At 37.3% G+C, this 13668-nt stretch overlaps 1 protein-coding gene across 4 annotated transcripts in view; it reads right to left on the bottom strand.

The window, feature by feature from the left end:
- PBK (PDZ binding kinase) overlaps positions 1-13668 on the bottom strand; it is a 23208-nt gene extending 9540 nt beyond the window's left edge. For 2 of the 4 annotated variants that reach the window (XM_053911855.2, XM_045202382.3), the window contains exons 1-6: positions 13599-13668; positions 11176-11253; positions 6906-6999; positions 3345-3487; positions 2452-2621; positions 875-1004 (exon numbers count right to left, since the gene is read on the bottom strand). In XM_053911855.2, coding sequence (XP_053767830.1) covers positions 875-1004; positions 2452-2621; positions 3345-3487; positions 6906-6999; positions 11176-11233 — 595 coding nt within the window. In that variant the 5' untranslated portion in view covers positions 11234-11253; positions 13599-13668. The other 2 variants (XM_045202383.2, XM_045202385.2) reach the window with 2 other exon arrangements.

Below are 13668 nucleotides of genomic sequence, written 5' to 3'. Positions count from 1 at the left end.
TGTAACCTAATATATATGGTCAATTTTAATAAATATTCTATTGCAGAGACTGACCTTATTACCTACTCAATCTTCTACATCTCAGTTTTATCTATTTAATGTATTAAGGATTGAGAAAATTATGCTAAAAATCTTATTTTTATTCTTTTCAACAAATTCTTTTATTTTCTAGTTTCAAATTTGTAGCAGTTATTGAGCCTGAGGGTTCATGACTACTTTTTCCTTTAATTCAACTTGTAAACGTTAACTTTAGCTAGAAATTAAGGTGTACATATGTTCTAAACAACATTCAAATAAAGAGGAAAATTTAAATATTATTTATTAAATAACTGAAAGCAAAAGCTTTCTTTTTAAGACTGTCCCTTGGTTCTCCCTAAGAACGTATCTTACACTCCCTAAGAAGAGAACGATCGGTGTCTACAGTAAAGTGGAAGGATGAGTGGGGTGGGACGGGGAGCAACAAGCACGAGACTGGCCTTTACCTGCACCGCCCTCCTATTTCCACTCCAGCGTCCTCTCCTTTTCCCAAACCTTGTCACTGTGCTGGTATTAAATAAATTCCTTTATGAAACCTTATTAAAATTTTATTTTCTATTCCCAGATCTTCTACCACTTAAAAACCCCAATCTAGGTTAGAAATAGTTCCTAAAGTTATCTTCAGTTAAAATATACATTAGTAACAAAACAATAATTTATATTGTATATACAGCAAGAGAGGAGGCTGGAGGCTGAAACAGGAGAAATACTTTTTATTCTACTTTTTTTAATTAATAGTTTTTGACTTTTAAAGAATGTGAACTTATCTATTTAAATATGTAAAAATTAGAAACTTTAAAATTATATAAAAACGAATTTAAAAAGTTAGAATACTCACCTGTCATATTTTCATCCAGTGGTAGTGAGACTCCTACGTCACAGATTTTAATTGTTTCAAAATCGCCTTTAATTACAACATTTGAAGACTTTATATCTCCATGAAGCAATTTCTTATCTTGGTGCAGATACTAAAATAGTGAAAAATGTAACACATCTGAGCAAAAATACAATTATATATTTATATTTGTATAAACAAAATGGCCTTCAAACAAATATAATTTGAATTCCCTTCCTAAACTACAGGATTATACTTGTCCATCACTTCAAATTATTTGAAGCTCGAGAAGGAAACACCCCATGTTGGTCTGCCATACCGACCAGAAATCTAAAAAGACTTGTTTGGAATGGATGCCTATTTAAAGATAAGCTTTTTATTTACGAACCCATCTTACATACTTTCATATCAAAAGATGCTACAGCAAATATCAAAATATACTGCAACTTTACTTGAGGTTGGAAATTTTCAGGAATAATTTTGAAATCTTCACATTGAGGCATACTTTCTTCAAACAAACGGAGGTAACGTACAACAACAGATGACTCAGGGCTCCACATAATTCACAACAGAGGAAGCAGAAATATAACCTAAGACTATTTTGTTTTACACATTAACCCTTTCTGAGAATTGCTAATGATACTCATCCATAATCAAAATATCCTACGGAACAGTTATTTGTTCATTCATCAGCATTTGGGCATCTACTGTGACTGGGTCTGAAAATGATGTAGAGGCAATTCTTGGAATATAACCCAAAACACTCATTGTGCTTAATTTAAATGCTGCCTAAAAAGAGAATATGCTTGAATACATTTATAACATAATTTATTAATTCCATATTATACATTTTTAATTATTTATTAAATAATTTAAATGGTTGATTTCATTTATCCTATCTACTGAAGATTCTTTATACACATATTAAAATAGATACATATTTAGAAATACTGCCATTCTCTAGTTTCATGTTTCATGAATCAATTTTATTTGAACTCTTAACCCGTAACTTTGACATCAGTAACGTCATATGGTCTGCTTTTGAATCATTCAACGGTTTTCTGGGAACATTAGTACTTTCTGTTTAAGTTAGTTGGGGTATAGAATCAAAAATTTCTAACACTGTGTCCATCTAAAGGCACAATAATTTATTTGCATGGAAGTGAGAGCTTTTTTTTCATCTGACTTGTAGATGACTACATGCTCAAAACTTAACCCATAAAGCAATCTTTAAGAGACTTGTTTACATCAATAGGGGCTTAGGCTACATCCTCAGGCATAATCAGTACATTTATGTTAAATTTAATCCTTTTTTAACTAAATCTAACATGCGATCTTCTGTAAGCAAAACTACCTGACTCGGGCTATTTCAGGCTATGCAAAGGCTCAAACAATCAGCTCTGTTGACTGAGAAAATAGTGCAGTCTGCAATATAAAAGATTCCATAAGGCAACTTTCACTGAAGGCAGCCCCTTTTTGGGAGGCGGTGGGGGGGGAATCCTACCATGTAATTAGGTATATAAAGTACTTAGCTTATTACTGTTCCATAAAAGTCACATAAAATGTAATGGCATAGTTACCTTTAACCCTCTTGCCATGTTCAAAGCAACTTTTAAAATTATGGCTGCTGGAAAAGGACCTTGGCTGTCTTTATGTCGTTCTTCTATTAAGTCATTTAGAGACTTTTCACCCCCGTATTCCATCGCCAGACAGAGACTACCATCACTGGCTTCGGTGAAAGCACGATAACCTTTAAGAAACACAACATTTTCTTACTAGAATAGGGAAGAACAACCGTTCTTACGTTTTATATAAAGCTGTGACTGAAAATGGACCTGGATTAACACTGACAAATATACAGTGAAACAGTTATTATTTACAAAACCAATTCAATAGATCTAATTTAAAATGCCATCAGCATTTGCAAATAGTATCATAAATTAAAAATTTGAAATATTTTATGCTTTCCTAAATATAATGGTTCACGAGCCCTACTTATATTAAAAATGCACACAAGGAAATTATCCGAATGGAGATCATTTTATATTCCCAAATTCTGCACAGTACCAGCATGACTATTTATTCCCATTAAGTCCTGTATTTTTCAGGCTATAAGATGCACCGGACCATAAGACACACCTAGGTTTTAGAAGAGGAAAATAGGAAAAAACCCCCTGCTCCAACACTGCCCCCTGCCCCGCCAGGTAAGCTACATTTGGACTATAAGATGCACCCCCATTTTCCTCCCAAATTTGGGGGGGGAGCATCTTATAGTCCAAAAAATACAGTATATACTTAAGTATCTAAGAATATTATATAATTTTTATTTTAGAATGTTCAGATTAATTTGATTCTTACCAAACTCTACCACCATCCTCTTCACTTTTATTACTAAAACTGGTTAAGAAATTATATAAACTGTTTCTGATAGAGTAATAAACCAGATACTGCTACCGAATAAATTTAAACTTACCTATAATGTTTGGATGATGAAGGCTTTTCAAAATCTTAGCTTCATCAGTTAGCCTCTTCTGATACATAGTTTGATAATGACCATTACATTTAGAATTAATCTTTTTCACAGCCCAAGGAGAATAAGACAAACCTCTTGGAGATCTTAAAAAAAATAATCATAATGTATAAAGATTAATAATTATAATATATTTCAAGGGACTAACAAGAACCTCCAAATTTTGAAAAGGACTTGATAATGATTTGTTGTTTTTAAAAAAAATATTTACAAATTCTATACTATCAACACCTCTGCTACATTTCCTTTTTAATGGAGATAAATAGCTGACATATCTATTGATTATAAGAATAGTCTCAATATCTATTTGCTGGAAAGGAGGGGATAAAAAGAGAATAAGAAAGAAAAAGATGGAATGTTATAAATTTTAAACTTCAAGATTACTCTTTTTAAATTTTTTTATTAAGGCATACTGCACTACCAACTACTTATCAAACACTTAACTATATGTACCTGAGACAAGTTCTAGAATACTAAAGTAATAAACACTAATCTCTAAGAAACTATTTATTTATTTTAAAGATTTTATTTATTTTTTTAGAGAAGGGGAGAGAGGGAGAAAGAAAGGGAGAGAAACATCAGTGAGTGGTTGCCTCTCACGCACCCCCTTCTGGGGACCTGGCCTGCAACCCAGGCATGTGCCCTGACTGGGAATCGAACCAGCAACCCTTTGGTTCACAGGCCAGCACTCAATCACTGAGCTAGACCAGTCAGGGCTCTAAGAAATAATTTAAAGAAGAGACATACAAGAAATATTTGGCACATATGTAGTCATCCAAAGAACAGCAAACTGTTCTTCAACGAATATTGTGCCTTGCCACTAACTAATTCACTACATACCTTTCACTGCATGCTCAAAAACAAGAGTTAAAGCAATAATAATAAAGATACAAAAAAGAAAATGAATGTAAGCTGTCTATTTTCTAGGAAGATTGGCCATTCTAATATTCGAAGTGCAAATGTTTTGAGACCTAAATAAACAAACAGGTATAACAAAGTTGGAGAAAGGTTTACCTGACAAGGTAGCCATTTATTTATGAGGACAGTGAATTATGAAAGCAAAGTGTACAAAGCATATAAGCACAAAAGTTAGTAAACAGCCTCAAAAGTTAAAGTCAATCTATAAGAACGTAATAGATTGAACCAAAAATCCATTTAGCTTTGTATTACCTCATAAACATAGCTCCATGACTGCAGGACCCTTTTTAAAAAAATTAAAAAAAAAAAACAAAAAACATGGCCCTGACTGGTATAGCTCAGTGGACTGAACGTGGATTGCAAACCAAAGGGTCGCCGGTTCGATTCCCAATCAGGGCACAACTGGGGCCAGTTCCCCAGTTGGGGCATGTGAGAGGCAACCACATGCTGATATTTCTCTCCCTCTCTTTTTCCCTCCCTTCCTCTCTCTCTAAAAATAAATAAAATCTTTAAAAAAAAATGTACTCAAAGGATCACTAGATTTCTTAATAGATATACATCTGTCATCTACAGATTTATCTAAACTATTCTTACACCTCCAGTTTTAGATAACAGCAGCATTTGGGGACAACCTCTTTCATGTCATTTTATTAAAAAATATATTTTTTTCAATTATCAAGGGGTACTCATAACCTTTGAATGTTTAGAGTCAACAGTGATCAAGTACATCTTCACCTTTTCCATAACATATCCTAATCTACAGAATGGCAAAAAAACATATTTATGAAATCTGAATAAAACACTTTGCCAAGCTAAAAGTTAGGTTACTGAAAAGGCTAATAAAGCAGACAGATTTCTGATCAGATTGCACAAGGAAAAAAAAAAGAAGTTAAAATAATATTACAATAAAAAAATAGAGACATCACTAGGCAGAGAGTAGAGATTTAACAATATAAGTGAATATACAAAGCCTTCATGGTGAGTTTACTAAACTTTCAAGGAACCTATCATTCACCATGTTCCAAGGAACAGAAAGGAAATGAGCTAAAAGTCTAGTATAACCTTAATTTAAAAAAACAGACAGAAACAGCAGTAAAAGGAAATTCACAGGCCAATTTCAGTTATATCATAGATGCAAAAAGTCTAAACATAGCAAACTGCCTCTATCAGTATATTTAAAAATAATACATCAAAACTATTGCAGTATATTGGATTTACTCTAGGGATACAAACTTGATTTAACACTAAAATTATACTTTCAGAAATGATAGCTTAAACATACACATATAATTTTGAGCCCTCTTAAGCCTCACTATAATAAAAGCAAAGGGGTATTTTAAGACATATACCCACCAACAAGAGTGGGAATAACAAGCAAAGAGACAGCAGCAACACACTTTTGGAAGCTGGGAGGCAGATGACAGTAAATGATTTAACAGGCCCAATGAACTTCTTGAAAGTTACTCCAAAAGCAGGTGGATTCCTACCTAGACACCTCCCTGATTCCGTATCACCAGGCAGGTGCTCATTCCCTATCCCCCCTGCTTTTCAAGACTGAAAACTAACTTTGAAAGGCACTAAAGCAGAGGGTCCTTAGCTTGAGGTTTACTGGCACAGCTGAATCCCTGTGAACCGTACAGGAACAGGGCAATTCAGACCTGCCAAATGAGAATTCTGGCCCAGAAAAACAAAAAAGGCCATTCAAGTTATGAGGGTAAAATGAAAACATTTTCAGAAATGCAAATTGTCAAAAATGTAGCTCCTGTATACTTTTTCACAGGGTACATGTCCTCAAACAAAACAAGATACAAACCAAGAAATAGTAAGACACGGGACACAGGAAAACAGAGGGCCTGATTTAGCAGAGACGCAAAGGGAGCCTCCAGGTCACTGGGAGCCGAAAGTCCCCCGCGGACAGACACATCACGAGGAGAGGTAGGACCAGGCAGGGCTGCTGATTCTCAATTATCAGCCATGTGAAGCTGTTTGATTAAGTTACATATAGTATAACTTTGTTAACAACATACTTTACATTTAAAGACACTTTTCTAAAAAAAAAAAAAAAAAAAAAAAAAGAGACTAGCCATAAACCTATGAGAATTTTTTTTTCAAAATAACTTAGACAAGAGTTTTTAGGCACACACACAAAAAGACTGTTCAAACACAAAGGGGTGTTTAAACTGAACAAGTGCTTCAAGAATACCCACTTCCATAATATTGCCATTACTCTCAATTCCCCAGCTTTTTATTAGAGAAAGCATTTCTATCTACAACAGAAACAATATAAACCTAAAAACATGCTGTGTTCGTCAGGCTGATTCCCCTTCCCTTCCCATACAAACCAAGGAAAAACTGTAAGGAGAATTACTGCTCCTTTAATAATCCATCAGGAGAAAGCTAGACGAAAAGTACTCCAGGCAGAGTGCTGATAAAGCTATAAAAGGTTCTAAGACTGGAATACAGCAGTCAGATAGGATCAGGAACATATCTCAAATCTAAGTATTTGAATGTTCACACTCCTTTGTCTCCAAGTGCAGGGGAACTACGGTTTCATGTAAAAAGGTTCATCTCCAATCTTCTACTCACCTTTTCATAAGGTAGACATTTACTCCTGTGCCGTAGCCAAGCTTCTGCATAAACGGGGAGGCAGGGATACTTATACATGGAGTTGAACATAATGCTAAGTGCCAGAAAGAAATAAAAAATAAGTACTTGAAAAGACCTCTACAAATGCATCCTAACATTTGCAACATACTATTGTTAAGAGTGTTAACTGGCATAATCTTTTGGAGAGCAATGTGACACTCTGCATCCTAATTTTAAATGGAGACCCCTTGGCCAAGTCTACTTTTGGAGCTCTGTCTTACAGTGACACTGAAGCACGGGTCAGCAAATAGCTTGTTTTTATATGGCCCACAAATTAAAAATTGCTTTTTAATGGATTGAAAAAAACAGGTAAAACGCCTGGCTGGTGTGGCTCAGTGGATTGAGTACAAGCCTGCAAACCAAAGGGTCGCCAGTTCGATTCCCAGTCAGGGCACATGCCTGGGTTGCAGCCTGGGTCCCCAGTTCAGGGGCATGTGAGAGGTAACCACACATTGATGTTTCTCTCCCTCTCTCTAAAAATTAGGGGGGAAAAAAAGGTAAAAAAGAATATTTAATAGTGTCCCTACGTGGCCCACAAAGCCTAAACTACTTACTCTCTGGCCCTTTACAAAGAGTTTGCTGAGGCCTACAGTAAGCACAGCATCGCCCAAAGACGACCTACACGCACATGCACGCAAGCATATATATTTGAATATCGGGATTCACTTTTGTGGCTGCAGAAAACAAATAAATCCTAAATAATCATCATTAGTCACAATTATATCTACATTAAAGACCATTATACAGTCATAAAATACAAGACGGAGGAGCCCTACTTTTGCTAATGGATAACTAACTGCTCCTGGAATTTCCACCTAGAAAACTTGACAAAAAAGAACATCTTTATACACCGGACAATAGGCAGAGAAGGACTGCGATCTTTGAGAGAAGGAAACAACTGAGGTGAGCCCTATCACCGCCCTAACTTACTGCTTAAAGGCAGTTTCCAGGCCACGGCACAAAGAAACACAGCTCAAAGGTCTTGTCAACTGAGGAGACAGACCGGAGGTCAAGAAGACCTTCTTAGCTAGAGTTTATGGAGCACAGAACTAAAGAGGGAGCCACAAAAGAGGGGAGAAAGTCTCAGAGATCTGAAAAGAGGTCTTCCTTTAAGCATCTACGTACTTTCTGCACATGGAAGGGACATGACGCTCCCCAGGACAGGGGAGACCACCAAACCCCAGCAGTAGGTTAACTCATTATGGAGATCACACAGGGCTAGGAATAGTCACCACCCGCCAGAGTGTGGTAACTCTGTAACACACTGGGCACTGAGTAAAGTCCTCTAAAGGGTCATGACTTAGTATTTATTGCAGCTAAGTTTCAGCCCAAGGAAAAAGTTTAGAACAAAGCCTAAAAGCCAAGCCTCAAAAGAAACAAGTTAACGTACAGAAAACTTAACTGTAGGTGGAGCACAACAAAATCACACACCCTTCAAAGGAATTTAACAAAGTTCAGCACTCAACAATGTAGAATGTCTCACTACCGATAAAAAAAATTACCAGGTATGAAAGAAGCAAGAAAATATAACCCACTCCAGGAGAAAAATAAGTCAAGAGAAACATACCACAAAATGACAGTGATGTAGAAGCAGAAGGTAAAAGCCTTACGATATAAATCTTTAGAAACATTCTCAATAATGTAAAGGAAAATGTGAGCATAACACGTTAAGACAGAGAAGTAAAAAAAGATCATAATGGTACTTAAAGAAATGGAAAAATACAAGGGATAAGAATAACACCATCATAGAGCAAAAGATCACTAAAATTTTAAGACAAAGCAACAAAAAGTACCAAAAATGAAACACAGAGAAAATATTAGGAAAAAATAAGGAAATCACCAATTTGCTATGAGGCAATGGAAGAATAATAGATTCAAATCCAACCACAGAGAATTACATTAAATGTAAACGGTCTGTACAGTGTTGTCCAAGAGAACTTTCTATCACGATGGGCAAGTTCTACTTCTGCTGTCCAGTACCGCTGCCACTAGCCACACGTGGTTATTGAGCACTCGAAATATGGCTAGTACAACTGAGAAACTAAGTTTATAATTGTATTTAGTTTTAATTCATTTCAACCTAAACTTAAGTCATCACATGTGGACAGTGGCTACGCAGTCCACTTACAGGCAAAAGTTGCCTGAATAGATAAAAGACATAAGCGCTTGCTGTATAATAAACCCACTTTAAATATAAAGACACAAATAGGTTAAAAGCAAAGAGTTGTGAAACATAATATTCAAACACAAATCAAACTGGAGTGGCTGAATTAATATCACATAAAGTGAACTTCAAAGAGAGAGTACAATACCAGATAAAAAATAATTCATAATAGTAAAGGGATAAATTCATCAAAGAAATAACCTTCCCAAATGTATACATTGGTAATAACAAGCTTCAAAATACACACAGCAACAAGGGATAGAATGGAAAGAAAAAAAATAGACAAATCCACAGTTGCAGCTGGAGACACACCTCCCTCAGTAACAGAACAGACAGAAGACCGGCAGGGATACAGATGACGTGAACAAAACACATAGAAAAGTCAACCAGACCCACGCGACTGTATTTATGGAACAGCACACCGGCAACCACAGAAAATACCTTTCAAGTGCAAGAAACAAACATTCACCAAGATAGATAAACCGACCACATCTGACTGACCAAGGCACAAAACATAAAATATCTGCACCAGAAATCAAAACGAGATTTCACCACAGACCCTGCTGACAGTCGAAGGGAAATCAGAGTACATCATAAATAACTTCATGCCAATAAATTCGACAACTTAGAAGAAATGGACAAATTCACTGAAAAAACACTAACAAAGCTCACACGGCAAGAAATAACTTGAGTAGCCCAGTCTCTACTAACTGTCAAGTCACAGCTCAGTCTTCCTACTGAGACAACTCCAGGACCACACGCTTTCCTGGTGAACTCTACCAGGTAGGGAAGAAATACCATCAATTCCACCTACACTCTTCAGGAAGCGGAAACAGTTCCCATCTTACTTTATGAATATACAATACCCTGATACCAAAACTAGACAGCCATTCAAAAAAAAAAACAACCAAAACAAAACCCCAGCTACAGTCAAATATCCCTCATGCACACAGAAAATACTAGCAAACTGAATCAAGCAATATATAAAATACATCACGACTAAATTTGCTTTACCCCAGGAGTGAAAGGCTGGTTTAACATTTGAAAATTAACAAAATTTATTTCAACATACCTACAAACTGAAAAAAACTATCCCAATAGATTCTGAAAAAACTCTGTGAAAGTCCAAGTCACATTCATGATGATAATAGTCAGGAATTAGAGACAAGTCCCTGATTATCACCCTGATGAAGGGCATCTGTGAAAATCGGGGTTGGGAGGGGCTCCACCTGTGGGCAGGAGGGGAGTCTGGGAAATCTCCATACTCTCCACTCACTGTCGCTAGGACGCTAACTACTCTAAAAACAGCCTCTTACAAAGAACAAAACAAAAACCCTGCAGCTAATACAATATTGTGCTTCATGTGAACAAGGCAAGGAGATCTACTCACACCTCTCCTATTAAAAAAGATGCTGGATCCAGTGCCATCAGGAATGAAAAGAGAAATGAAAATAACATAGATGAGGAAACAGAAGTAAAACTGTCTGTATCTACAACATTACCAACTACGGACAACCGACAATACCCTAAGTGATCGATAAAAAAGCTCCCAGATAAGTGAGCTTGGCACGTTTGCAGCACACCAGGTCCGTACACAAAAATCTATGTATTAGAAATGAGTGACAAGATTTTCTCCTGTTATCTCCAAGAACTTTTATAATGTTGACCATTTTTGTGTATAGGTGAGGTAAGGGTTGATTTGCATATCAATATCCAATTGTTCTTGTTTGTTAACAAGATTGTCCTTTGAACTGCCTTAAAAATATGTTTCCCTCACAAGAGCAATGCCCGTTTGAGAGGATGAAAACCTAAGGAGTTCCTTAATGGTTCAGGGTAAGTTGATTCTTCACTAGACAGAACCTCCAAATTTGTTACAACGTCAAAAAAATTAGCTCACAGATAACCATATCCTGGCCTCTAAAATAAACCTAATCTGTTAAGATCAACATTATAAAGAGCACTTACTCTAAAACTGTGTACGATAAAGCATCAAACTACAATAAGACAGTTCTAATAGCTATAACAATAAAAGTTCTTATATCTCACCAGATTTCCTTTTTTCAGATAATTTGCTAGGTGTCTTGAAATTATTGATTTCTTCCATCGTAATAATCACTGTAGGCCCTAACACAAAAAGAAATGGAAAGTCATAGTGCAGTAATAAAGAATACAACACTTATTCATGAAAAAAATACTATCACTCACTTTGTCATATAAACATAAAATTTGAGAACTGAAAAAGACCATGGCAAATATTTAGTCCAATGTTACAAGAAAACTGAAACCCAGAGGTACAACTACTTACCCAAGACCATACTATTAGTAATTGGGATTTTTAGGGTCTTAACTAAAAATGCATGCACTTGGTTTGAAAAAATCACCTAGAACAAAAAGGTAAAGAGTAAGTCTCCTCCTCACACTTCCTGGAAATAGTTAACAGGTCTTTTGTACCCTTTAAAGAGATGGTCTATGCAAGCAGCGTTAGTCTTAATAGCCAAAAGGAGGAAAAAGAAATGTCCACCAGGTGATGACAGAATATTATTCAACAAAATACATATTCTATACAATATAATTATTATTCAGTCATAAAAGGAAATAAAAGAATAAACTTCTGGTATATACAATAAATGACTCCTGAAAACATTGTGCTAAGTGGAAGTGGCCAGACACAAGAAGCCACATATTTCATTCCTTTTACATGAAATGTCCAGAATGGGCCAATCCAGACAGAAAACAGATCAGCAGCTGCGAGGGGCTGGGGGAAAAGGAGGATGTGCAGTGGCAGCCAGTGGGTGTGGGGCTTCTTTTCGGGGTGATGAAAGTGTTCTAAATTAGGTAGTGGTTTAATATCTTCAAATCTAGACTTGAATATTTCACTGAATTATATACTTCAAAGGTACGCTATGTGAATTGTATCTCAATAAGCTATTATAAAAGTTGTCTATGCAAATAAAATGCACATACTGCACATAACATGCAAGCTTTTTATTTCTTCTGTAGCACAGTTCTTAATTTACAAAAATATTTCTCACCACTTTTTAAAAAATATTAGGTTTCACAGTAAGGTATTTATTGTAGAGCAAACTGTTCTGACATGTCTGTAAGCTCGTTTGGTTTGTCTATGGAAAATTTGGAAGCAGAGAACGTTTACTGTAATTTTTTATAGAGCCCTTAATAAATAACATCTTTAAAAACTCTGGGCCAAGAACAAAGAAATCATCTCAAAGGCCCAGCTGTAATTTTCCAATAAGAAGTTTGTTCATTTTTTTAAAAATGTAGCTACAATCACCACTGTCTTCAGATTTGCCTTAATTTACAAAAGAAGGTCCCCTTTTCATGAACTTCTAAGCCACCTTAGGACTAAACAAATACACAGATACTACTGGCAAAGCTAACGTGTAGATAAGATAGCCAGTAGAAAAAAGGAAAGACAAAAGAACGAGAGAAAAAGATAACTGAGAAAAGAGACACAAAATAGAGGAAAAACACAGAATCACAGAAAGGGAAAGTTCTGACCAGATTATTTCTAAGGTCCTTTACGCTTGCCCCCCTCAATAGGCTTCCTGGGGGGTAGAGGCACAGGCTGTTCATTCCCTAATCCCTAACCCAGGAGTTTATAGAGGGCTGGTTGTTACAATCCTTCCTCCACCTGCGCAGTCAGCTCATCTGAAGACTGGAAGCAACATTAGCTGAGGGCTGCAAAGTAGGGAACTGCTTCGCGCTCCTTTCTCAACCCCCAACCGCCTCCATTCCCACCAGAAATCTTTCACCAGTTCTAGCCTCCCAGAAGATTGTAACTGAGACTCACTCGGCTGAAGTAATGAACTGTTTCCACCAGGCACAAGCCCCCATGCCCGGAGCTGGGGCACAACTAAGATACGCCCGCAGCCCGAGGTCTCGCCCGGGCCCCCGGTATCAGTAACGCCATTTGTGCAATAAAACAATGGTACTTGCTAGATCAGGGGTTCCCCAAACTTGTCTAACCAACGTATTCGCCTATGGAGCGTCCGTAAAAAATACAGAGACTGCCAGGCTTCGCTTAGAGAAAGGGCAATTTCTTTCATGAAATCCCCACCTTTCCCCGTGATTCAGATGCGCACTCGAGTTTGGGTCGCAACGGCGGCCCTCAGACAATTCCCAGTTTAACGCCTTATTTCCAACGTCTTCAACTTTCCTCCGAGGCCTCGAGCTTTTACGAAAGCACACGCAGAGACCGCGGCCGGGGGTCGGGGGCGGAGGAAGGCGGGGAGCGGGGAAGCGGCGGCGTGTCCTCGGCTCGACCCCGCACCCGGGCCGGCGCGCAGTCGGGGGCCGGAGAAAGCTCCCCTTACCAGCGCCGCAGGGCGCGGCGGTCACACTCCAGATAGAAAAAGATCCGGCTGGCCAGAGGTCCAGGCCAAGAATGTCTTCAAATTGGTCCCGAGTAGCCCAACAAGAACCCAGTCCGGCCTGCAAATCAAAACACTCACCAACAGTCGTTGCTACAGGGATCCTTTTCACTTTCAAACGCGCGCGCACGCCCCCGCAGCGGCCGCGAAC

Source organism: Desmodus rotundus, chromosome 9 (genome assembly GCF_022682495.2).
Source record: "Desmodus rotundus isolate HL8 chromosome 9, HLdesRot8A.1, whole genome shotgun sequence".
NCBI classification, from domain to species: domain Eukaryota; kingdom Metazoa; phylum Chordata; class Mammalia; order Chiroptera; family Phyllostomidae; genus Desmodus; species Desmodus rotundus.
The sequence above is the reverse complement of the archived record's forward strand: the minus strand, read 5'-3'. Positions and strand labels throughout refer to the sequence as shown.